Below are 27,013 nucleotides of genomic sequence, written 5' to 3' on the forward strand. Positions count from 1 at the left end.
CAACACACACACACACACACACACACACACACACACACACATGCTCAGAATGTTTCAAGAGCCAAAATTCCTAAAAAATAAATTAGTTTTAAAAAATATGGTTACTCTGTTGGATTCCAAATCTACTGAAAACCACAGAGATCATTATAGATGGTATGATGAAATCAGTGGCAAGTCTGCAGCTTCCCTGGGGTCAGAACCATATGGGTGGCAGGATGTGGACGCTGGTCTGGGAGGCCAGAAGTGGAGGACCAAAAGGAATAGTAGAGGCATATACACCACATATGATTACACAGAGTACCACAGGCAACATGGCCCAGGCCTCTGTGTCCAAGGTCCCAGAACAACATTGGAGAAGAGACTGAGAGACTTTGACACTATTTCTTCCTTTATTTTTTGAGGGCCGAAGAAGTGATAAGATTGCGCAGGAGGCCAGTGGGGTTGGGGAGATAAGGGTAGACAGCACTTGCACCAGTGCAGCTAGGCTGCAGAGGAAGAAAAGTCCAGGGGAGCAAGTTGAGACATCTGTCTCATATCCCTGCCTCCCCCCCCCCCCACAACCCCGCCCCTTCCATTGAGTGCCCGATGTCAGCATATCCCTGGAAGCCCTTAAAGTTTTACACTCCAATTGTCTGAGGTTTCCAATGATGACAAATTAGAAAAACGCTTCAGCTGCAGCCCAGCACCTAAGTCTGAGTTGGGGGGAGGGGTTGCTACTGGATGAACAACTGGAGAGACTTGCCTCCCCTGCTTTCTTTACTGCTAAAACGGCTGGGTAGGGGCCAGTGAAGGAGAAGGAGGACTCTGTATGGCCTGGCGCTTTGGAGCACTTTTTGGCAGCCAGAATGCTGGATCCTTGGTAGTTTTACTCCTGGCTCTTTAGTTAAGGGCCATCAGGAGCACTCTGGGTGTTAAGCCTTTCACACCCTTTCTAGGAAAGCCTTGATCTTGCCAGAGGACTCAACTGGAGGTCGCCAAGGGCTGAGCAGGGAAGCAAGCTCTGCAGGAGACTCACCCAGATCCAGGCTAGTATAGACGGATAACTGTCCGTCCTCAGCCTGGGTGGCCAACGGGGGCACCACAAGTGTAAGACGTGATTCTATTTGACTTTCAAAATCAAAATGCATTGATTGGGGGGTCCAAAGAGTTCAGGCACATAACTGTCTTAATTAAACGTGCTATAAACAGACAAATCTCTTCTGCACATAGCACTGGGGAGATCGCACAGGGTCTGGCAGAAGCCAGGCTTAGGGGATGCTCTTTTTAAAAACGGACTGTAAATGAGGCAAACACAGAAAAAGAATAAAAGTGGAGTTTCCACGACCTCAGAAACCAAAACATGAGATAGCAGGGAGGTTATGCAGAAGGAGGGGAGGTGGGGGAACTTAAAACCTAGGGGACTACCTGGGTTCACAGAGCAGCTCCCTAGGGACCCTCAGTAGAAGGGCTGGGAGGGAAGGGGAAGCCCTCGGTTGCTTGGAAAGGCTGAGATGCCCATCACTGAGGCTCTGAGTTACACTTCTCAGTCCTGCGCTTTCCTTCTTAGTCCTTTCATCGTTCCCTGTCACCGTACTCGACTTCCAGGTACTCGGAGGACAGCGCTGGAGAACGCGTCCTTAACATGGCCAGTTGCGGGGACAAGGAGTTGCCTTAGTGAGTGCCCCAACACGTGGCCACTGCGGTGGGGCGCTAGGAGTTTGGTGATGACAAGAGTGAGGAGGATAGGTAGGAACAGGAACCCGGCCGGGAGCAGATGAGAAGGAAGGTTGTCTGTAATCCTGTGAGAAAACGGGAAACGAGAAGTATAAACCTACAGTTCAAGTTTTCTTCCCTCTGCCGCCAACCACCGACCTTGGGGCCGATCTCCAGCAGGGAAATCAGGGTAAGGCGCTGTGGTGCCTTTAGCTCCTTAGCTCGCGGGTGCGGCGGAAAGGTTGGGGAAGTGGCGGCGCTGAGAAGGATGGGCACGACGCTGTCCTCCGCAGAGACTATGTAAAGGGCTAGATCTATCCCTGAATGAATAACTCCGGGTATTCGGAAGTTACCTCGCAGAAGGCAACCGTTGGCTGACTTTAGGACTCGCAGCCTAAAACAAGACGAACTAAGGGAAGCTCATCAATTTTCTAACTAAAAGTGGAAAGGAAAAACGTTCTCTATATATGTAAACACTGAAAATATGAGCATACAGGTTTAGATGTGTTCCTGGGAACTTCAGGAGCGGCTTCTCTCCCTTCCACTCGTCCTTGGTTTGCAAACTTAGATTCTCATCGCCTTTCATTGACTAGCTTCTGACCCCAGCCATAATCTGATTCAGAAATACTCTTCATTTCGTTTGGCTGACATTGACAGACACTAGTTATGTTGTATCTGGTAAGAAATTTAAGTTCAAGCAAATTTTATCATAATGCTTTTCTAAAAAGTCCTTTAAAAGATTTTTAAAATTCCATACAACAGAAATTAAAAATATATACATCGCTATGATTATAGAGAAATGTACTTAGATTGCCTTTAGATTTCTGAGATTTTGTACAGGTACCAACTCTGCAGACATAATTAATGGGCTATTGGCAGTTATTATTCATGAAAGGTCTTTTATATTTTTTAACTGAGGCATAGTTTCCAGGTGGAAACATTCTTCACAACTAGAAACATGCTCTCAAAAAGGTTAAAAAAATAAAAAAACAAAAATTTAGAATGCATTATAGTATAGACGTTTTTACGGAAAACAACAGGTATCACTACAACCCAGAAGCGGAAGTCAAAATGTAGTGAAAGTTAATTAAAATGCAAACTATTAGGGGTGCACTGCAAAAGTCTTTGTCATTCCCAAAGAAAAAAATCTTTAGACACCCTTAGATTATACTTGTATTGTGAGGCTTGAATTGTTGTCAACATGTTTCTCCTCTGAAATAACAAGTTCACCTTTCAAGCCCCTTCAGTACAGAGCAGCAATGATGATTGTTCTCCAGGCAAAGGACTTTCAACACAAACAACTTCTTTCACACACACTTGCACACCACATACAAACGCACACATAGTTGCCAATTTTTAAAAAACGTTGCTTCTGAATGGGGGGGGGGGGAGAGAGAGAGAGAGAGAGAGAGAGAGAGAGAGAGAGAGAGAGAGAGAGAGAGACTCCGAGCTTAGGTAACCAACAAACCCAATTACTAGGCTTTATTGATACTAAAAGGAAAAGTTCCCCTCGTAAAATTTCTCTAAGCCTATTAGTTATTTAAATCAGCCCCAGGGCTGGACGAGCGACGCCGCAGGCACCCGCTGTCGGCTCCTGGAGGTGAGCAGACGGCGTCCGTGCCCTGACCCGCAGCCCCTTGCTGGGTCCTGGGTACTCGGTGCAGAGACAGGCGCAGCGAGCGAAGGTGAGCCACTTGGCAGGGGTGCCAAACTAGCACGCTTGGAAATAGGTCCACGTGGCCCATGGATATTAGAATTTAGAAACGAACAGGTCGCAGCCAATGAACAAGGGTGTGGGTGAGCAGGACAGGCGGACGCGGAGAGCCGGAACTCAGCCGGCGGGTCGCCCTGTGCCCCGCCAGAAGCCTGGCAAGCTGGTCGTCCTGCAAAGGTGCGGTCGCAGGCCGCCCGGCAGGGGACCGCCCAGGCGTCCAGGGCTCTCTCTAGTTTTGCGTGGGGCTGGGAGCTTTGTAATTGGGAAGATACCAGGTGAATTTACATTTTTGAGGGTCGCTGTCCTTTTCAATAGCTGACAGTCACAAAATATGTGTGTGTGTACGCACGCGCGCGCGTTTAAACAGTTGAATTTGTTTTAAAATAAGCTCCAATCTACCTACTGAAGTCCTCGAAGCCCGACGTGGTGACTCTCGAGTCCTGATATAGCGCCGGGGCAGCGCAAGGTGATGCCTAGCTCAGCTGGGCTTGGCTGCAGGGCCCAGAGGCAAGGCGCCGCGGGATGAGGACGAACTGAGCCCCAGGACACTGCTGTCACAGACACCTGGGCTGTAGCCCTGGGGTCAAGCCTTGACAGGACTGAGAGGGTGTGGCGGGGCTTCGTGAGACCAAGGGAACAGGCAAGTCACCCGCCTAGGAAGCCTTCGAGGTTCTCCGCTACTCCAGACGGGTTTGGACCGTGGGACAGACCGACTACCCGTTTCTTCCTCGGTCCCAGTAAGTGCCTGCGACTTTGGGTCCCGCAGCAGGCTTTCTGGCTCTCTCGCGCGCGGATCGAGACTAGCGCGGGCCCAGAGGTGCAAAGCGCCCCCAGAATGGCTGAGGCTTGGGACGCCTCAGAAGCGGCTTTCTGGGCTCGCTCGCCCCAGCTAGGGTAGGGCGCGGATTTCGCCACGCAGGCTGGTCTGCCCAGAGTTTGGGGTGCGGATGGCCTGGACGTTCCAGGTGTACTTTTCATTACAAGGGGTTGGGGCAAACTGAGGGTGGCAACGTTTTGCTTGCCCTGCGCGTTTTTGTGTTGGGTGGTCCGGCTGTGTCCCGGGCTGGGGACCTGCCCATCCCCCGCCGCATCTTTATCCTGCGGACTTGAGGCGACGCAGTAGGGCAGATTCCGGGACGCTGCGGACTGAACAGGAGCCGCAGATTTGGGCCGCAGCCCACGCGGTGGCGCTGTCGGGAGAGCGCGCCTCAGCTCCGGTCTTGGACGCCGGCAGTGACCCGGGCTCGGAGGTGACGGGACCGTGACGGCGAGTCGAAGCTGTGGGGTTCTTCGCTGCCACCTTGGGCCCGGGGACTGGAAATGGGACGGACCCCCTCTTCCTTGTTCTGTGTTTCTCAACAGAACACATACCGGGTCCGGAGCGCGACTCTGTCTCCAACCCGGCCGCCCCGAGATTGGGACGGAGAGGCAACAGCGGCTCCTTTGGCGTTTCGTTTTCTTCCCCCCTTTGTCTAATTAACCCAGTCGTTTTAAGTCGATTTCTATTTTTTATAAACTAGACTAACAGAGCAGTTATTTTCTCGCTGCGCTGCTGCAGGAGATGTAGCTATTAAGCTCTTGACTCTGGAAAAAATGAAGGGATCCGGGAGCCCCGGGGGCGACGTCTTGTGTCGCTGGAGTAGTGCTAGGAGCCCACAGTCATACCACCTTCCCGAGCCTCCCAGCCTGCGGCCGCGCCGAAAGCACACCCACACTTTAGACCTAACAACTACACTAGCTTCGAAACACGACCCCTCCTTTTCCCGCTGGTGCAGGCAGTGCCAACCCCCGACGCTCTCTCCCATTCCCTACATCTGGGACCCCGAAGCTCCTTGGCTGACCTTCGCACGTCCCCTCCAGTCCTCTGGGCCTCTGGATTGTCTGTTCCCCTGACTCTCCACCCTCTGGCCTCTTGGATGCTCGGCTCACCATCTAACGCTCACCATCACTCCTTCCCAATTAGTCGTCTCCCTGGGACTCATCTCTGCCCAGGCCGCAGGGCTCGTTCATTTGAGGATGAGAGCAGGACCTCCACCGCCTCTACCTTAGGCTACCCGAAAGCTTCCTCACCGCTCCGCCCCCGCCCAGGCCCCCTGAGTCTCTGCGGGAGCCAGGAGTAATTTATCTTTGCCTGGCGCGGGTTGGGATTTGTCCAGCTCTGATGCCAACGAGGAAGGAGTGCGAATTAACAAAGTAAGTGTCCCCCCCCCCCGCCCCCTGTGCTCGGGTCAGTCCCCAGACGCCCCAGAGCAGTCTGGGAAAAGGCTCAAGCCCACCCTAGTCGATCTGGCCTTCTAGGCGCGTTCTCTTCCAGGCATTCTGGTCCTGGGGTCTGGTCCCCTTGGCGCATCCAAGTACCCATCCAGGCCCGGCGTAGTTAAGCGATCCGCGAAAATGTTGGTCGCTCAACTCTCCCTCGACAATCCGCTGCGGAAATTGGCTTCAGAACTGGTGTGAGCTTCATGTGAAAGAAACGATTCCCTCCTGCCCTTCTCTAGCCCCCAGTAGAGCAAGCCTGGGGCGGAGTGGTGGGGGTGGGTGGGTGGGAGTGGGGTAGAGGCAGGGCAGTGTGGGTACCTAGGAACCGTTGGTGGCTTTTGACGCTGGCAGTCCCCATAGAGTTTTCCCCGTGCATGCGGCAGTGGAGGGAAATCGCAGCACAACTTTCCAGTGTTCTCTAAGAGGCAGCGTGCCTCCGGGAGAGCCTCTTTGCACGATGATCGGACTTGAAATCAAGGGAACTCGGTGATGGACGCTGGGCCTTCAGAGGCCCCGGTGGCCCAGCCGAGAGCAGGAGTCCCACGCCTGGCACTCGGCACCCTACGACTGGGGTAGTTGGGCCTACGCGGTCTAGCAAGGGCATTGGTGAAGGAAGGTTGGGCTAGCACAGCAAAAGTCTCGGTGTCCAGACACAGAAATCAAGAAACATTGTAATTAAAAGTGCAGGCCATAAAAGAATAGAAGGCCTGAAAAGAGTTAGAGAAAAGGGGAGAACATAGAAAGAAGGAAAAACATGCACATTTAAGCCCATATAAAGATCCGTTGATTTTTAAAATAACAACTCTCGGTGTGATTATAAAAGACAGGCGAACTTTGACTAAATGGCATGGAAAAAATTGGGGGCGGGGAGAAGGGAGGAAATTTTGAGTAGATTCCCGACAAAAAAAGTCAGTGAGATGCAAGCTGAGAGATAAAAATGTCCCCATTGTGAACTTTATGCTTTGAATACTGCCCCAAACTATCACATAATGCACGAAAATGCGTTTTGGATCAAGTTATTATTTTAAAAGGTAACTAAAACCAGTTATTTTCTTGAGTATGATTTTGTTTCAAAAATATTTGGAAATAAACTACTTGGGGAATATGAAACGAAACCAAACAAAACTTTTGAATCATAATTTATTTACTGTGTAAAAAAGTAGAAAATCCTAGTGCAAGGTAAAATCTTATTTAAAATTCCTTATTGTTAAAATTAAACCTGCTAGAAATAATCACTTCGGTTGAAATAAGGTCAATACAAAAATTGTGCAGTGAAAGCTTATGCAGTTGGAAACAGAAAAGGCCTTTATTAGGGACAAAATTCGAGGGAAAAAACACACTAGGTATACATCACAAAACTTCTTAGAGTTCTCCTTTTTAAAATCGAAATAAAATTGTAAAATGTGTTACTAAACAAATCTACAAATATTCGAAATACACTTCTGATAATAATTCATAGTATTCCACATTTCCCTCTGTGCTAAATGCAATTTTAAATATTTTGAACTCTTTTGTCTAAAATGATAGATTTTTTTCATGTCAAAAACGGACACGAGGAAACTGATAAGAGAAAATCAATAAATTTAAATGGGTGCAGAATCTGAAAACATACTAGCCACAATGTACATTTAATTGTACTTAATTTTATACTTTATTTAAATCTCCTCTCTCAGAGGTTTAATAATTTAGAATCAATAGTTCCCTTCAAAACATAATAAAATATTTACACTTTATAAAATATTAACCGATTAACAATAAGGCTATGTTGTTTATAAGAGTGTGACTTAAGTTCTGTAATCATGCTGTTGACATAAGCCTGTGAGGTTAGCGAAGTGATCCTTTGCAAAATGTAAATGATCTTCAAACAGCGATGTTTATAAAATAGCTCATTAATGACTTAAGATTGAATCGCTCCAACCATTCGCATCATCAGATATAATAATAGTGACGAATCAGACAGGAAAGATCCTGGCTAAACCATTTGCATTTTTTTTTCCAGAAGTACTGAAGTCCTAATATCACCAATTCTTCTAAGTTTCTGGACATTGATTCGGAGGAGGATTCTGCAGTTCAATACCGAGGTAAGGAAACAAACAGCATTGTTATCGTTGTTGAGATATATTAATAAGAAATGCGCCTTTCCCCATTTTGAAAGCGGGTTCAAACTTTGACATGGCAGTTCGTTTTTGCAACATCCCCTTCCCATTCCAACGTGATATTACTTATAAAGAAAAAAGTTTGTCGATCAAACTTACAGTTTGTTTCTTTGCAGCCAAAACCCTTTTTAGCTACCACCACGAGTTGGTTTACTCGAGCCACTTTTTTCTCACAGACTTGAATTGCGCATTTTCTCTTACTCGTTCGTTTAAGGAGGTGGGGAGGATGGGGTTTGAGAAATAAAAAGTAGGGAAAAGAAAACGCTGCCTAAAACTCTTAGGGTGGCTCCTTGAAGGTTTACTGTCCAGCTGGCTTTCTCTCTCGGCTGGGCTCCGACAGCCTCCGGAGTCTTCTCCCGCTCCTTTGGAACTTGGTGGGCGGTGCCTGGGTGCGGGGTTCTCCGGGATCTGGGCAAGGAGACTTAGGCCAGGGGCAGGTTTCGCTTCTGGGACCCTTTCTCTTCCAGAGGGTCCCCCGCCTCCCAGGACCCTACTCTTTAGGGGATGGCCGCGCGCATACCGCCCATCGGGTGGGTGCGACGAGTGGACCTCGGCCAGGCCGGGGGCTCTCCAGGCTGAGGCGACGTCCCGCAGTCGGTGCACGGGATCAGAATTTCCAGAATTGCCCCCGAGAGCGTTTCCCGAAACCGAATTTAGTTTGGCCCTCTGGCGCCGCCGTACAGTCAACGCTTCTTAAGGGGGAACGGCGGCTGAGGCAGCGAGTCGTGGGGAGTCTTTGGGGTCCAAGGGATAAGGAAGGAGAGCGAGGGGTGCGAGAAGGAAGGAGGTGCCGCCAACCGAGGAGGCTGCACCGGCCTCGAGGCGAGCTGGGACGCGTCCACGTTTTCGCGCCCCGGGCCGGGACCGCGAGTGTCAGCCGGCGCCCCCAGCGTCTCGCGGGGGCCGCGGCCCCGTCCACGTGCTTTTCCTTAAGGAGGTCCCGCGCCTCCGCGAGACCTCGGGGACAAAAGCGCGGCAGGAGCCTGGCCTGCTCGGCGAGCGCCCGCGCCACCTTAAATGAACGCCGCGGCCGGAGCCTGGTCGCGGACGGCTCGGGCCGCGGGAGTCGGCAAAAGTTTGTGGCTCAGTTACGCCTTCGCGGGACCTGCTGGCGACGCCCCCGCGTGGCCTCCCCAGGGACCGGGGGGCCGGGGCCTCGCCGCACGGCTCAGCGCGCGCTCGCGGCCCAGGGCTCGAGCCGCCGGGGGTCCCAGGAGCCCCGGCCCCGCAGCCGCGGACGGGCAGTCCCAGCGCCCTCGCCGCCGCCTCGTCACAGCCTCCGGGCGACTCGGGCCGCGCTGCTCGAGATGTCGCCGGCGCTGCGAGCGCTCCAGGGACGCCATCCAGGAATGCCCCCAGCCCCGCGCCCCCCGCACGGCTCTGTCTCCCGTGCCACCCGCAGCCCGGCAAGCGGTGCCGGGGCTCCTGCCGGCTGGGACGCCCGCGCTATTGTTCCGGACCTGCGGCGGTGCCGGCTCTGAGGGAGAAGCGGCCTTCCCCACGCGCGCGGCGGCGCGGCGCGCCGGGACGGCCGGCTCCGCGCGGAGGGGGAGCTCGCAGGCACCGGGAAAAGTTGCTCCGAGGGGCGGAGGCGGTGGGTGGTGGGCGGAGGCGGCGAGTGGGGGAGGCGAGAGCCCTCCTATCTCCAAAGTCGAAAGTACTCGGCGCAGTTAGCAGAACCCGGAGCCCCGGCAGCCGCGGCCGCCTCCTGCGCGCCGGTCTGCGCCTCCTCAAGGAGACGAGGCAGCCAGCGCCAGCCTTGTCGCTGCCGCCTCCGCGCTGGGACGAGTGCGCCTAGGGACTGGGCGAGGCGGCCGCGCCCTGGACCCACAACGAAGAGGAGGACCAGACCCCGGGCCCCGGCGCCCGCTTGCACCGGGAGCACCCACCCGTCGGCCGCGGCCACCGCCTGGCGCGGCACTCGGTTCTCTGCCATCCGTCCTCCACAGCCCCGCGCGTGCGGTCCTCGCCACACCGTCCTCCCATAGCCGACTCTCTTCCTCCTCCTCCCTCTTCCTTGCCTCGCACCCGCTCCTGGCCTGTCCCTCTGCCTCCTCCGCAGCCCCGCCGCTGTTGGGTCGCCGGGCTCACAGCGATTGATTGATTGATGTTTAATTTCCTGCCAGGCGGGGCCCCCCTCCCCCGGCAACCTCCCCGGCCCTCCTCCCCGCCCCCCACTCCCCTCCTTCATTGCGGTGGACCATTCTGGCTTGGGTTTAGATATTTCCCCCCCAACCACCATCCCGAAATAACCCAGAGACTTCCCCTACCCCCACCTCAAATTATTATTTTGAAGGCGCTAGATCTGGGGACGGAAAGGGGGAGGGGGAGAAATCGGAAACCGAGGACAACCCAAAAGACTCACTTTGCCTGATGACTCAACGCAACTAATAATCATCTCCCTCTCTGTGTGTCTCTCTCTGCGGCTTGTCAGTGAGTCCGGCTCCGGCTGCTGGCGGCGGCGGCCGAGAGGGGAGAGGCTGGAGGTGACAGCTTGGGCGGCCGGCGCGTTTCCTCCCGCGCGCGGTCCCGGGTCCCTGCGCCTTCTCGGCTCTCGGTGGCACGGGTCCTGCGGCTCCGGCCGCGCCTTCTCGCGAGCAGGCAGCATTGCGAAGCGGCAGCCCCCACCCGCCTCCGCCGCTCCCAGTTCTCAGCCCTCTCTCTCCAGAACGGGTCTCCTTCCCGAAGGTGTGAAAAGGCTTTTTCAGCCTCCTCTCTTCTCCCCTCCTCCGTCGTCCCCTCCCCCGCTCGCTCGGGTGCCCCTTTGGAGGAGCCCTCCTTTCCCTCTCCTCCTCCTCCCCCTCCCCCCCATCATCATCATCATAACAACCATCTCCGCATTAGAAGACACCCTGACCCAGGACCGTAAGCGTTAGGACCTGGGGAAGAGGAAAGGGGAAGGAGTAAAGAGAAAGGAAGACTAGGAGAACACTGCAAGGCAAAGCACCAGAAACTTTCCACCCTGGATTCTCTACTTTTGCTCCATGGACAGAGCTTCAGCCAGCCAAGTTACAGACAGACCGTGAGCAGTAAGTACGCAGGGCGAGGGCTCCCGCGCCGTGCTCCGGAGTTCGGGGAAGCCCCGGGTCGGGCTAAGTTCCCTCCCTGCGGCTCTCGCCCTCTCCGACACCGCAACCGGGTAGTGCGGGCGGTATCTTCTCCCTCAGCAGTCCGGCTCGGTCACTGCTCCTCTCGCATCTCTTCTGCCACCTCCCCTCTGCCACCCCCACCTTGTCTCCTTGAGCCGTGGCGACGCGGCTTCTCCCACGGCGAGAGCGCGCGCGAGAGGATTCCCAGCGCACTTTATTGTGCCGGGTTCCAGCTTCTCTGGGATGTCGGTGACAGTGCGAGTGCCTTTTCATCAGGTGTTTCCCTCTCCTCCACCCCCCCACTCCAAAAAAAAAATCCAGGGGTGCTGAGATCTGCGGGTTCTTTGAGGAGAGCGCTGCCAGCCAAGCGACCCAGAGGAAAACTTTTTGGAGAGATTTAAAAATTGGGTTTGATTAAGGCTGCTTCCGCACCTGATAATTTAAATGCTTTTTTGGCTTTTGTGTTTTATGCCGAAGAGTTTTTTTTTTTTAATCACTTAGGATCAGATGAAGATAAGAACGTTCCCCAAATAATAACGATTGTAGCCCTCGCCCTTGTGATGAAGGTTGTTATTCTGGAGGTTATTCTGATGAGTACCTGTAAGTGTTTTCGGACGCTTATTAATGTGGAATTAGGGTTGATTTTGTGCAAAACGCGTGTGTGTGTCTCAAGACTGACTAGGCGAAGGTAGAACCTGGGGAATCAGCAGGTCCTTTTCCAGGCCTTTGGCTCCTGCCCCGCCAATTCGCAGAGCATTCATCGTGTGGTTTATTCTGTTTCTTACGGATCTGTGTATATCCCCCACCCCCTCCTTGAGTTGGTGAGCTGTCTTTTTATGAAGTGCAATTCTTCTGCAACCCAGACCCCCAAAAAGCGAAGGTGTCGCATCCGGGAACGGTTAATGCCTATCCTGTTCCAGTGGATAGGCCACTTCTGGGCGCCCCTGGGCACGGGCCCCGACGTTGTCACCGAAGGCTAGCTCTTGGGGAACAGCGACTGGGCAGAGTCGCAGCACCCCAAGCTCTAGGCTGCCTTTGGGCCTCCCAATGTATGGCTGGGACCGGCTTCCTGGCTCCGGCCCCTCGGGCAGCGTGGGAGGAACTTTGTGTGGCTGTGGTGCATCGCTCTGCCACTGGCCTGAACGTCTATCACGTGTGTGAGCGGTTTTCCCTCTTTTTTTCTTCCCTCCCATTCCCCTCCCCCCGCCCCCTCCCTAGGTCCCTGCGCGTTTTATTGCGACCTGCCGGTGGGAACTTTGTCTCCGAGTCGGAGCAGCATGGAGCGGCGGAGCGAGAGCCCGTGTCTCCGGGACAGCCCGGACCGGCGGAGCGGCAGCCCCGACGTCAAGGGGCCTCCTCCGGTGAAGGTGGCCCGGCTGGAGCAGAACGGCAGCCCCATGGGAGCCCGCGGGAGGCCCAACGGCGCCGTGGCCAAGGCCGTGGGAGGTAACAGCCCGGAGCAAGGAGGCGCGCGCAGCCCGCGGCCCGGTGATAATGGCCCGAGTGTCAGGGTTCAGGTTGATTAGGCACTGTCGCGGTGTAGGATTACAGGAAGTGAATTCCAGGTTGCCAAATAATGCCCCCGTCGCCTCTCATCTGCAACTGGTAGCTTCATCTCGAGTTAAAACAAGAAAGTGGTTTACCCAGAGGGTGGCATTTTTTGGGCACTTTGCCACTGTGTGCTGAGGTGTTGGCAGGTTTATGTCACAGCCAGCTAACTGTTTCTAGATTTTCCTAGAGAGCTTTTTAGTGATTTAACTTTTTTTCCTTGCCTCAGAGTATCTGTCGTGGGGATGAAGTTTAGTTGTGCTTGCTTTTGTGGACTAGTCTTTAATGCTCAGGCAGTACAAGAGCAAGAGTTGTTAGGACAGTGCTTCCAGACAATGAGTAACAAGTGGGAATATTTTCTGCTACATTTCAAGTGTGAAACAAAGAATCACTACGAATCTATCAGGCCCTTAGAGACTTATTAATGCTACTGTTGCCTATAAAGATAAAAGTCATATGCATTTGTAACTTTGTTATGAATTATAGCATAACAGATAAAAATAGTATAGTAACCTTCTTGGCTAAATGCAGTTTTCCTTTCCAAGAATTTAATATTATTTAAAGAAAATTTTTTGTAGTTTTTACTATTAAACAACTACTTTCTTTTAAAGTGGCCAGGAAAAGTAATTTTATAAAGTGAAGATATGCAAGAAATTTAAACATTAAAATATTTTAAAGTTTATATGCCATTTGCCTAGTTTTTTTTTCTTTTTAAATAAAATGCACCATTCTACTTGGTATGCAGTTTTATTGTGTTTGAGATAAGTCATTAGTTTATATTTTTTGCTTCTAAAGTTTTTCTTTTGTCCTAATATTTTCAGCAGTTGCCTATTTAATATAATTCTTAATATTAGCCTGCCTGAAATGATACAAAACCCTGGCAAAATTTGGTGATAAACTTTAACCCCATGTTCTAATAGCCATAGTATGTATTTCATATTAAATACTTGACTTTTAAAGAGTTAAAAACAGGGATATTATAAAGTAACACATTTTCATCTTTAGTTATTTTGCTGTTATTATTTCTTCATGGTAGACATTCAGGCTGATTTGCCTTAGTTCCTTATATTAATCATCTCCCCTGAGAAGCACTCATTCTTGTAATTTTTAAAATTGCAAAACTTATTTGACTGTAGATTGTGGCTTATATATCTTCCATTTTAGGGAGTGGAAAATATTTTTAATGAAGCAAGAAGAAAACAGTTCTGTGACTCACTTTTTAAAAGTAGTGTTTATTGAAGTGCTATCTTGAGACTGGAATAATACCTTTAGAGTACTTTTCATATCATCTTTTAGTTTACGCATGTAAGAAAGAAAAATATATGGTGAATATAGTTGAACCAAATGTGAGATGATATAATACATGCTGATAATGTTTGATTGAAAAACTTTTGGAAATCTTTGGAGGGGATGTGTTCTCAAAGTGGCCTTATGCATAAAGAAAAAACTTGGACTTGAAATTTTGGTTTCTTTCTTAGGATCTAATACAATTTACTAAATTGAGAGGTCTCTAAATATTTTAGAATGTAATTGTTAATGACTGTGTTTCCCTACAAGTTTTGTTTTTTCTATATCATATTGAACTATGAAAGAAAATGTCTAATTTTGTTGACTAGGGCCTACTTTTATTGTAAAATAGGAGTTATTTTTCATATTTTTGAGACTATAATTAATATTTGACCACTTAGTATAAATTTGAGATAAACTAAAATTATTAAATCTTTATAACAAATAATAGATGTATTTTAACGAGCTGCTTTAGTTACTTTTTCTGAGCTTTGACTTCATTTAGTAATATCAAAGGTCTTACTAGCTGCTCCCCAAACTAGAAATAAAGATGACATTATTTTGTCTGAACAAGTATTATTTATAATACTTAATGTTAAAGTGGTTAAAATAGTTTACATGTGGTGGATTTAAAAAAATTTTTTTTAAAGAAAGGTTTTACTCTATATGGCATTAGAGAATTTTGGGAAAGATTTTAATTTAGAAAGCTTTAAAAATATAACAACTTAAAACATAAAATTGCATCAATATAAAGTTTTCTAATTGAATGTTAATGATTGTTTTGGGGGTTTAAGTTTATATACTGTAGTTTCCAAATGTACATTGAGATGTTAATGATTTCATTTCTTTATAACTTTAAATCACAGATATAGATTGGAGAAAAGCAAAGCTTTTTTTTTTTTAAATGCACATTCTAAATTTTAAAAATGTTTCAAATATATTTCTAGTCAACAGTTCTTTATAACTGAAAGACTTTTTGGGGGGAACATAGGGTAAATAAAAAATAGATTATATTTCTATCACCCTACCTCTTTTTGTTTAAATTTTCTTGATAAAGCAATGTAATAAGCAGAGACAACTACAAAAATATTTATAGCTCTGAAATTTTTATTTCCATTTTCAGATATATTGTAGTCTTTTCAATGTTGTAAAGATGTTTATACTAATATGTTTTTAAAATAGAGCTCAAAATTTGGTAGGACATATTTGTTAATCTTTAGTGATTTTCATTCTTAAAAGCTCCCCCTCTTAAAAACAAGCAGAAATCATTAAGTTAATTGGTTGACCAATAAAATGGCAGTTTATCTTACTGCTTTTTAATAAACTGAGGTGAATAAATGTTTCTAAAGGCATTGGTTGCGATAATTTTTTTTTGCTGTTATTCTACTTTTTGAGGGGAAAAGAGTTTGCTCTGTTTTTTGGTGAGAACTGAGTGGTCATAAAAACATTTTAGCATCTAGATTTAACTAGTTGAGGTGGTAGGTACACTGTAACAGTCTTCAAGTTTGCGTTTTAATAGGGGACTTAAAAGTTAGCGCATTGTTTACAATGTGTGGTTAGCTTTAGAAGACTGTAAGAAAGTCGATCAGTTTTGCTTTGTCTTTTTGAAACTTTCTAGGTTGTTTTTGGTCTTATCTAAGCAGTGTTTTAAAGCATATATGTAATAAAATATAAGTGCTCAGATGTGTATGACAGTCAGGCTTTATAGAAGGTCCTCAGGAAAAAAAAAAAAGGCTAATATCTCTTTAAAAAACATATGAAGGCTGGGAGAGAGTTTAGAGCAAGCAAGAGCACCTTGGTGTTGACAGCTTTATATCCCTGCTGGGTAACATTTACTTACTAGAATTGGCGTCCCCTCTCAGCTAGTAATTCACTCCATAAGGATTTTGAAAAAGGATGATTAATGGTGGGGAAATTTATCTTTGTGAAATTGGTGATTAAAATTTACAGATATATTTGAAAATTTAGAAAAAAAATTATTAAAGATGATGAAATAAGAATCAGATGATCTTTTTACCACCATTAGCATAAGTACCTAAAATTTTCTGCTGTATGTAATGCTTCAGCCATGCAGCCTACAGCATAAAATGAAAGTGATGCCAGTCAAGTTTCCAGAGGAAGCAAGCGTTCTGCTTTCTTCCAGGACTGTTGAAAGGCACTGGCCAGTCGTGCTTTAATAGCAATAAATTATTGTGCTTCATTCATTGTTAACATAAGCAGTTTCATTTTTTAATGTTTGGTTTGAAGAACTTTCAGACAGCTTTATTTAAACTGAATGAACAGCGCTCGAGTATACCAGATGGTGTATCTGCTGATAGGAGGCATTAAACATCAGAAATCTTTTTGATATTTTTCATTTTCCTGTGAATTTTGATGATTTTATTGGTGTTAAATGGTCTAGATTTTAGGGAAAATGTTTAAACACTGGGAATATATTTTAGAGATATTTGCTTTATTTTTTGAAAAAAATGCTATTTTTTTAAAAAAATGTTTTGGGGGGTGGAGAAAGAATTAGTTTTTAAAATAATTTAATTTTGTTAAAGAATTGTCTATTGAAGTTATGACTAGTAGAGCTATTCTTCTTGCTACTAGGCAGCCCTTTCAGGAATATAACTGTTTTGTTGCAAGGAGAAAACAAAATTATTCAATACACATTGGTGTATTCAGATAGGAAAGCAAATGTGATATGATTGTTGGGCAGGGTCTTGTTTAGAGTTGAACATTGTCTACAACAACAGTTAGTCTAAATGATCAAAGTGTAACCATCTGACATCATCTGGATGCAGATCATTTCCTTTTCGATTGAGAGTAAAAGAAATTCAGTTCAGGTTAGGTATAGTCACCTTATTAGCAGTTGTAGAGGGACATTTTATTTTTTGAAAGGAGTGCAGATATGAAAAAGTATAGATATTGATGTATCGAAATGTATAACATACTTAGAAATATGTTTAGAAACATATTGTCAACATGGAAAAAATGAAGAAAACATTATTTTAGCCAAGGATGAACACCGTTATGGTTGTAGTGAGGACTCATGTTATTACTTCAAAAGAGAAAGGATTGTATTTCTCTCTCCGACCTCACTTTTATTTCATTTTTTTAAGGTTTAAAGTTTTTTTAAATAGAATGAACTTAGGCTTTGGGGTCATCCAATCATCTAGCATGTCCTCTGTAGTTTTGCTGAGGCAGAAAAATAGCCCTTCTTTAAAGTGTTTTCAGTCCTTGGCCTGTTATTAAAATAAAGATATACTTGGTTTAAAAAAAAATGCAATAGAATATACGCATTAAACAGAACATAGGGTATCCGCCCCTCAAAGTCCTAAGCATAATTTGATGTTTTGAGTAATTTTGGAAGCCTTATGTTCCATAAGCAGAAACCCACTGACCATTATATATTCAAGATAATCTGCAATGAAATATGTGTGTGTGTGCATGTTGGAACTACATAGATGTCCCTTAAGGCATCTGTTTTTTAAACCCTGCAGAAAATAAGCAATATCATCCTTTACCAGAGGTTGTGACTAGCAGTCTCTACATCTTAGATATCTTGTGTTAAGTCTTCTCTCCTTTTGGGATATATCTGTAGGGAAGGGAACAAATGAATCATTATTTATTAGATATCTAAGAATATGAATGAATTATTTTAAGAATACGGAAACCAGTTTTATTCCAGGCAAGATATGGTAAATATTCGGCATATCTGGTAAATAGTCAAGTTTGATGGTTACACTTTAATAATTTGGTACCCCTTCATTTAAAAAAAAAATTCAGTGTAGAGATGGTTTATAGGCGTTTATCAAAAAAGACAAATTAATAGCGCTAGATGAATTCCAAATTGTATTATTTTCTTTGGACTTTTTAGAGTTTTTAGGTTTCTGTTAAGATAAAAATGATCTAATTTTTCACCTTTAAAAAAGTTTCTTATAGCTAATAACCTCATATTTAGTGCATACCGTATGTACATAGTTTGTTTTATTTCAGGAAGTGAAACTATCCTACACAGCATGTAAACAAATAAAAAGTTCTTTATATTCTTTTATTTAATAAGTAGGCTTTTAAAAAACCTATGTAACTAATGTGTGGTAACATAGTAGTTTTTAATATCTTTCTTACATGAATACTGAGATACAATGGCATTTTGGAACATATTTAAAGATGAAGCATTTGACAAAAGTTGTATGTGTAACAGTTTGTCAGTGAAAAGTGACAAGTGGGAAATGACAAATGAAATGTTGGCATCATTACTCTTTATTTTGATAAAAATGTCTCAATTTGCAGTGATATAATACTGTTTCATATTATTTCATGAGTTGTGTGAGATGCATAAGGGAAATTTAGATTTTGTGAACGGAAAATTAGCAGCCCAAACTCTCTTTTCAGAAGCTTTGGCAGCAAGTTCCTCCTCTCCCCAACTCCCCAAGAATAAGAACAGCAGTGAAATGTTGGATCTAACCCATACATTTTAACTCATTATTTTTTTTTTTTTTTGAAAAAAAGAAAAAGAAAGAAAGAAAAAGAAAGAAAGAAAGGACTAAAATTGCTTTCAAGTAGGAGACCTTTATGCTTAGCTGGAAAAATGAAGAGGAGAGTTTGTCTTTTAGTTTCTATTCTTTTCTTTATGGCAATTTTAAAATGAGTGATTTCCTTCGACTGACTTTGATTGTATGGAGCATTTCTCACCTCCAATCACCACCACTCTCCAGCATTAATTTAGGGTGTCAGTAAGGAGAGCTGTGCATTCCTTTTATTTTAAAATGCAATAGAGATTTGAAAATGTCTATGTGTTAAAAATGGATTTTTATATACAAAAGATTCATCATCCTACTACTTACGGGTAATGTGATAGATATTTCAAAGTCAAAGCAGACAGCCATGAGTGAAATTGAGGTATGAGTTAAAACACAAGCCAGTTGAGGACTTACAGATTTAAAAAAAAAAAGAGTAGGCATAGTCTCTGTAGTGTGTTATTTTCCCTTTTCTGAAGTCACATTGGTTCCCTTGTTGTCAGCGATCAACCAAACATTTATCTTCTTCTTTTACATGAAAAAAGCCCCATAAGCACTTCATACTACACAGTGTTTATGTAAAAAAAAAAAAAAAAAAAAAAAAGTTCCATGGTGGAGTTTTCAAAATCATGGAACTCTATATAATTTTGTTTGTTTTCAATCAACAGAATTGTTTTGCTGTTTAATAGAAAGTGACTTAAAAATTGTGGTAAAATCAGTATAATCAAGTGGCAGTGAAAGACCGCATCAGAAACTTTCTTCTACAACTTGTGTCATTTGCTTCTTATTTATAAAAAGCCTCTTATTCCAGATTTTTAAAAAACTAGGTAAAAATGATCTTATAGAGAGTAAATGTGCCTTAGATGTATAATTATGGCAATTGGGTTAATGGTATGTATTTTTCCATTTTTAGTTGATGCATATACCTTTAAAACTTAAAAATAAATGAGAAGATAATAGTTACTAGTTTGGTGAATGCTTAAAATAGAGAAGCATTAATAGAAATTTAAGAAGTCGAACATTGAGATAGTTGTCAGCAAATTATGCTAATCTTAAATTGTAGTAAGAATGTTCTTTATTTGTGGTTATGACACCTTAAGATAATAAAATTCTGGGGGAAGTATATTGAAATTCAGTTGCTCCTGGTATTATTTACTGTTTGCTAATGTATAAGATAAGTTCGGTTCTACCCTTAACTAGTTGCTTTATCATTGGAATGGAATTCTATTTTAGCATAGTGGGTTATTAAACTATAGCACAGAATAACAACAAAGATCAAAAAGTTAAGAGAAAACACTGCAAGCTACTATTTATGAAAAGGGATGCATTTCACATCGGACTGTTGGTGCCCACTGATAGTTACACAGTTACTGACGGCTTAGTGACTTTCCTTGTTTTATTGAAGATTTGCACAGATATGAAAAAAAAAATAATATAGACTCTAGTTAGAGCAAATGTTTTCCAAAGCACTAAGGTCTGACAGAGGTGATTTGTATTTTTCATAGAAACAATTTGAATTTTATCACATTAAGCACAGATATCTTTTTCTTTTAAAAAATATCTCTGACTTGCTTTTGTATTTGGCTGGAAAGTAGGTGTATTGATTCTTTTATAACTGAATAAGATTTATTTCCAAATTTCCTTATTATTCTTCATGTTAAAATTGTATACTTTTATTGCATTTGTTTTCATTTTTATATGTAAGAAAAGACAAAAATGATAGCTGATTAGGAGAATGCATTCTTATCAACTCTTCAAATAGCAATATTTTAAAAACATTTTTTTTGTTGTTAACAGAACTAGAAGTTTCTTTTGTCATAATCCAGAGATGCTAAGAGAGCAGCATGATAAATGTCTCTTTAAATGTCGTAGTAAAAGAAAATGACTTGCCTTCTGAGGCAGTGGAGAGTTTATGTTGTTTTGGACCCATTTCCCAAGCAGTGATCGAAAACAGATTACAATAACAATTATACAGTCAGAAGATGCAATATCCATTTCTGCTTTAATTGAGTGAAAGAATAATAAAAACATCATTAAGAAAAATGAGGTGGACCTGTCACACCATGTACAAATTTTTAGTCTTGGAGAGGATGCAGAATAACTGAAGTGCTTTTCACTTACTTTGTCATGTTTAGTAGCGAAAATCTGTTTTTGGGAGAGATCATCTGGTTCTTGTTCCTCCCTGGGATGTTCAGAGAGGATCCTTTGGGAGGTCATTGTTTGGGAGGCATTAAAAGTGCTCATTGATTTTTGTCTGCATAGATTAAGAAGGGAAATTACATTTTCTTATATTCTACGTGAGATATAACTGCCTCCTCTTCCCCCCTGCCCCACCTGTGTAAGTGGAAGTGATGAATGTTTCTCTTGTTTTAGAACTTTGGCAAGCAGGGGTTTGGTGTTCTGGGCCTGCTGTTCCTCTTCCTCTGGAAGTCATAACTGGGCTGAAGGGGGAGAGAGAGAGTAGAAGGTGAATGAATAATGAGCACCCTTATTTCTTCTCGGCACTCATGGGGCTCTGAGCACCCCTAGTTTGCATGTTTATGTATCACTTGACATTCACTCAGGTGACATAGACCCTCAACTGAGATGCATAGGCTCTTGCCTCTGTCTGCAATCCCTGGCACTATTAAAATTGATAATCCTTCCCACTGCTGAGCCTCCAGCCCTCATTCCCCAGAGTGGAGCTTTCAGCAATTTGGAGCAAGGCAGCCAGCCGGCAGCAACCCAAATCAGTGGCTAGTGTTCTTTTACTGTAGGCTGTATTTCTTACTCTATTCATAGCAATTGTGATCTCCTGGAAGTTTGAGTAATGACAGTGGTGTTAGCTCAGGCAGTGGAGTTAACCCTGCTTATTGTGGACATGATAAAACCACAAATAATGTTGGCCATCAGAACAGCTGGAGCCCAAGGTTGGAGTCTGTTGACAAAGTTAGAGGACAATATTTCTATCATCTGTAGCTAAGAGTTTTCTTGGGGTTGATATTTAAAAATCTTTCTGAGGGTGGCAAAATGAAAGGAGTGAGATAGGCAGTAAACCCTTCCTGGGGGAGGTCTCAATCCTAGAATTCTCCCAAGCACAAGCCCCTTCGGAGCGGAATTTATATCTAACAGCTCAAAAGGCTTTAGAAAATCAGTTCAGAAAGTCTAGTTAATAGTGCTTTTGTTAAAATACTTTTGTCAGCAAAGAGTTTTTCAATTTTAACATTTACATAACCTAAGAGCGTTGACGAATGCCATGAGCTTTAAGGGTCTATTAGCGGTTCTGTTTTTTTCTGGACTTTATAATTTAAACCTAAACATTAATTCTGGGTGGAACTTGGCATAATGTCTTTTTGCCTTGGAGGGAATTTTTGTTGTACAATAAAAAAAAGTTTTTTTTTTTTTTCATATAGTCACCTTCTCCATGTCTCCCCTCCTCTAAGTAAATAGCAGTTAAATAGTCAAGGTTTTAAAAGAGCTTATTTAATTCAAAAAAAGGAGTGATTATTTTAGGTGAATTTAACAATTTTCCATTAGTTCATATTGTAAACTAGTGCTTTTGATATTAACAGGAAAGATCTGTGAGGCTGATAATGCAATAAAAATATTTCTCTTCTCCTAAAGTTGTGTGGTAAATTTTTTTTTTTTTATAAAATTATGTTTGATGATCCTTGAAACTTATAAATCAGTTATTTGTCTTCTTTATTAGAAATGAGAGACATAAAAAATTCTTTGTTTTATGTCACCCGAAATTATAACATTGACTAGAAGGAAAGAAGTTGAAATTACACTATTAAGTAATAAAGTGACTGTATTCTCCAGTATTCGTTATTTTAGAAAACATACTTAAGCTAGAATTCTTGAAATGATCTTTTCTACATATCAATACCGTGTTAAAGTTAAATTATTATAAGAATCTGATTACGAGATAATTGTGAGATTAAGAAACAAGCGAAGAAACCCCGCAACGATAAATTGTCATGATTTGAAAACTAGAAGGCGTTGAGAATACAGTGAAGGTGCTGAGGGTGCGTGCCCTGAGAAGAGCTAAATGGAGGAGGGTGTGACTAAGCCGGCTACAGCTTTGCCTAGCTTTCAGCTTATAAGGCTTCATTCAGACAAGATTTTGTCGCGTAGATTTGGCAGATGTGGTATTAGAAGACTAAACACCCTTTATTATTGAGGGCGTATGAGAGGAGCAAATTATTCTCTGAAAGGGAAGTTATTACACATTTAAGACCCAAGCGAAGGCACTTTACAAGGCTAAATAAGGTGAACCTGATTTTTTTTTTCTTTTCAAATGAATCTCCAGGTAACATTCAGCAAAACTAACTCTATTTACAGACCCATTCATACAGTAAGTTTGAGCCTTAAGCACGTTTTTACAGCCAATTTATGAATCCCCCCCACTCCCCCAAACTGGAGCTTACCATTGAAAGCCTGCCAATGCTGTTACAAATGAACATTAGTTCTCAAGAGATTTTCAGGAGAAAGAGAACTGTAGGAAAATGCCTCAGTTTTTGTAAGACCCATTTTGTTGCACGTGCATTTTTTTGCTGCCATGGCAGAACTGCCTGAGGTCCCACCTGCGTGTTCAGGATTGATACAGTACATGCTCCCATGGAAATATATAGAATTCCAATTAGCACAGGGTCAGAATATAAACGTACCTCTTTTCACACTGTTCCAAGTGGTTAGTGGAAAACAAGCTGCAAAGTAATTCCGTTGGCCCCCCAATAAAAAGATTTATAGCAAAATAATTCTCAGCTCCATAATGGTACTGTTGTAGGTTCGTGTTTGATATTTATAAGACTGAAATACGGTCCATGTACCCAAACTAAGCATTTATTGTAAACAAGTTAACTGCCAAGAGCTTATATTCTGTCAAACATAATTATATTGAAGATTGATGCATAGGTTGAAAGTGAGTCTGAGGGAGACAGTTCTTTATAACTAAGGAAAGCTTCTGAGATGCAGCTTTTTTCTTCCTTTGATATGACTCAGTGAAGTCGTCTTGCTCACAGCCAGCTTCTCCTGCATATAATAAACACAGGCTTGCTCTTTGAAAACATATCTGTTTGTCAATCCTACTTCTGTTAAAATAAAGAAGTGAATTTATATTCATGGAAACTGTTAGGTGTAGTTTCTTTTATCATCTTTATCTAGATCTGGGTAGCGATGATACTAAGATAAAATAGCATTTCTCACCATGACAGGCAAGGCCTTCTTGGCCACACTGAAGTTCACTCACAAACCTAAACTTGACCTCTAAGTTAACCCCAAAAGGAACACCTTTCTCTTTTTATTTGGAGTTTAAAAAGGTGTCTTTGACTTACCGTTCTGTTTTTTTGTGCTGAGTTTGTGAGATTAGAACTATTTTGAAACTGTCACCTTTTCGGGGACGGGGAGAAACTGCACTGATATACCTCGTTTTGTTTTAGAGTTAAAGAACTTAGGAATTGAGAGACTATTAGAGAAGTGAAATCTTTTTGAACCTGAGACGTTTCATATTTGGGATTACCCAAATTTAAAATGGTGTGGTACTTTTCCAATATTTGGTTTATTTGTTTGCTTTTTTTTTTTTTTTTTTTTTTTTTTGCTTTAAGGAAGGTAGACACTTCTATCTTTAGCTGGGTGGTATCCTTTGGGTAATACATATTAAGGGTGAAAATAAGATTTTCAGTGGATTTATATACAGTGGCTTAAGTAGTTTCTTAGTTTTTTATGTTAATATTTTCTTTTAGAAATTACATAAATTATGAAGAAGCTGTCTTAGAATCATAAAGTGAAAAAATACACCAGTGTTCTGTGTTCTATTTTTCTTATTTAAGTAATTGCTATAAATTACACAGGTACATATATACTTAAAATATCTTGTCTGGGAAGTAGTCCATCAGTGGGGGCCCGAGTTTCCCGTCTGCCTGCTGGGTTTTATTGACTTCATCTCAGTCACAATAATCATCTCCTATGTATCGCAATCCATAGATTTCGGTGTCCCTTTAGGGAATTGCAGAATACACACTACAGATTTTTACTTTCTTGCCCTTTCCTCCTATTCTTCCCTTTTTCTCCTCCCGGTGTTAGCCCTTTCAAGAACTCGGTTGCTATTACATCCCTGTGGAGGCATTTGTTGGGTACAAGAATGAGAGTGGCTTTTAGTAGTTGGGAAAGGATGGTGATGGCTGCCTGTCTAAGTTTGGCTTCGTGAAATCTGCATTCATTTCACAGTGATGATTTTGATACAGCTATGAAATGTCCATACATGTTCTGCTGTTTGAATCCTAAACATAGACAGTAGGGTTTCCTTTTGTAAGAGAGAAAGCCTTTTATTTTCACTCTAAAAACTTTACCTTTTCAGGGTTTTATTTGATAAAAATCTCTCCACTCTAGTATGATTTCCTTTGGGGCTTTGCACCAGTGTTTGATCTCAATTTTTAATAATTTTGGTGAGTTAAACTCCCCAAAGAAAACATGCTTGTGCTATGAAATATTCCCGCTAGAAATCTGAGCAGTCTTGTCTTATTGAGAGCTGAGTGCTTGATTCCTTTATTAATTTCTTGCTGGAGAACCTTAGTACAGTTAACTTTTCCTTAACACTACACTGGAGGAATTAATCAAAGGTTTAAAAATTTTAATTGTTAAAGTAGATAAAATAACATTTAGGCAGAGATCAAACCTGAGGTGATGAAGCAAATGTAAGCATAAAAACAATTTTTACTGACTCCTTCTGGGAACTCTGATTTGCAAATTACTATTCCAGAGAGAAAAATGAGAATGAGGGGAGTGGCAAATACATCTCCACTTAAAAACTATTTAAAAAATTATCCTCTCAGAAACCTCCAAAATACGTTTTTTTTTCCTCAATAGAGGACAGAAATATTAATGAATTATGGTATAGTCAGTTTAATGTACTATCGAGTCTCAAGGCTTATTAATATATGCATTTCTAACCCACTGTGAAAAGACTGTCAAGAATTTAGTGTTGAACTAGGAGATACTTAAACAACATGCCATATGTTTGAACTCTTCTGTGATATACAAACTTGCATATTCTCCTGTTTTCCATTTTTCAAAACTTTGAATCTAGGATCAGTAAACACTTTTTTTTTTTTTTCTCTGTGGCTACTAAGTTTAGAAAAGATGCTGTAGTCCTTCAAGGCTAGACATGGCTAGTACTTCAGATAAGACCCCCGGGATTCCAGGATGTGTACAGTCATGGGACATAGTGCTGCTTGTAATTTGAGTTGTGTACCCATCGACTGTGATGCCTTCCTGGTGATAAACCAACAGTTTTTGTCAACAGTGTTCGTGCACAGCCAGCCTTGTGGTCTGGTGCGTTTTCCCCAGAGAGCATGGAACGAGCTCCTGAATCCACTTGTGTGGATCGTTTCCTGGAAAGATTTCCTTGTCTGCTAATGCTGAGGGCAGTACAGTAGGGCCAAAGTGATACAGGCAAGTTAGGCCGCTGGGGTGTCATGGGAACAAACCAGAACCGACTCTGCCTGTTAATGGTGTTTACTAATGTCTAGCTGGAATTAGCTCTTTGTTAAATTGAACCAACATTTATTTTAGGCCGGCTATAGGTCCGGCTTAGGGGTGAAAAGAGGAGTGGGGGACTGAAGAAGACCTCCCTAAGTCCAGTCCACTTTGCAGAAGGAAAAGGCAGCCCTCTCATTCACTCTGATGGATATTTCTGACATCAGGAAATTCAGTTCCTTGGGTCAGGCTTGCTATGGCCAAGTTCCCAGGTGTAGCTTAGGCTTTTTTGTTTAGATAAGTAGCCACACTGTGCCTCCTGTGTACTGTGAAATCCTGTTTTGCAAACTGCCACCACATTTCTGTAACTGAAAAGTATTGAAAGACCTGGAATTTATCCTTCAGACTTTAGATCTGACTTCAGGTTGAATTGTGACCTCTCAATTTGGGGACATGTCTGGAATTGGAGGTCTGGAATACCAGATCCATTTTCCTTCCCTACCACTGTAAGCCCAATTTGAGCCTTTGGGTTAGTAAGTGTGAGAGGGCCAGAGGTCACCTGGCTAACCCCACTCCTGGCCTATTTTTGTTCTTATCTTCCAAAGTTAAGATCTGTCTCAGGGGCTGCCAAGTTGCTTCTGGTTTTACTAGAGAGAATTAGGAGAATAAAATTTTTTTTTGAAGATAATCTTATCCCTTTGCATTCTACCTCCTCACAGGGGGAGAGGCATCAAGGAGCTTTATTGTTAAAACTTTAGTTGGAGGTCTAACACTAAGATACAAGCAACTGGATCAAGGATGAACATGAAATCGAGTTTCTGCATGTTTGACTTAGTTTGTCCCTTAGAGTAATTATTAAGCAAATTTGGCGTCTCTATAATTTTATGGTTGACTCTGTTTCTGTGCCGGTGAACAGCCCTGGTCTTTGGCTATCCCTTCTCTGTCTCTGCTCCTGCTTCCTCTTCAGTAACAGTTAAAAACAAAACAAGCAACAAAAGCAAATGAATTAATCCTTCAGAAAATCTGTGGTTCCCAAGCAAAGGACAGAAAGGAATTTTGGAAAGTGGAGCAGTTTAGAGGAGCCTAGAGGATCTCTAGTCCACCTATGGGTGATCCCCTTGGCCCCCACCCCCAAAGTTTTTGCTCTACTCTCATCTTAAGACTGGCGAGAACATGTCTTTATTTCATTACCTGAAATTCTTTCCATTAGAAGTTAATGTGGGATACCATGTGTTTCTTTTGCAATGAAAATATATTTATGGAGATTAAGGCACAACTAAACCATCGCAATGGCAAAGTTTAGCATCT

The 27,013-nt window shown here is 43.3% G+C and overlaps 1 protein-coding gene across 3 annotated transcripts in view; it reads left to right on the plus strand.

Moving 5' to 3' along the window:
* The first annotated feature begins 7,512 nt into the window (after positions 1 to 7,512).
* SATB2 (SATB homeobox 2) overlaps positions 7,513 to 27,013 on the plus strand; it is a 177,489-nt gene continuing 157,988 nt past the window's right edge. The window contains exons 1-2 of one of the 3 annotated variants that reach the window (XM_016131054.2): positions 7,513 to 7,746; positions 12,129 to 12,356. In XM_016131054.2, the coding sequence (XP_015986540.1) occupies positions 12,188 to 12,356 (169 nt within the window). In that variant the 5' untranslated portion in view covers positions 7,513 to 7,746; positions 12,129 to 12,187. Of the gene's footprint in view, positions 7,747 to 9,943; positions 10,851 to 11,149; positions 11,511 to 12,128; positions 12,357 to 27,013 lie in introns of those variants that run through there. The other 2 variants (XM_016131052.2, XM_016131051.2) reach the window with 2 other exon arrangements.

This window comes from Rousettus aegyptiacus, unplaced genomic scaffold (assembly GCF_014176215.1).
Source record: "Rousettus aegyptiacus isolate mRouAeg1 unplaced genomic scaffold, mRouAeg1.p scaffold_m13_p_2, whole genome shotgun sequence".
NCBI lineage: Eukaryota > Metazoa > Chordata > Mammalia > Chiroptera > Pteropodidae > Rousettus > Rousettus aegyptiacus.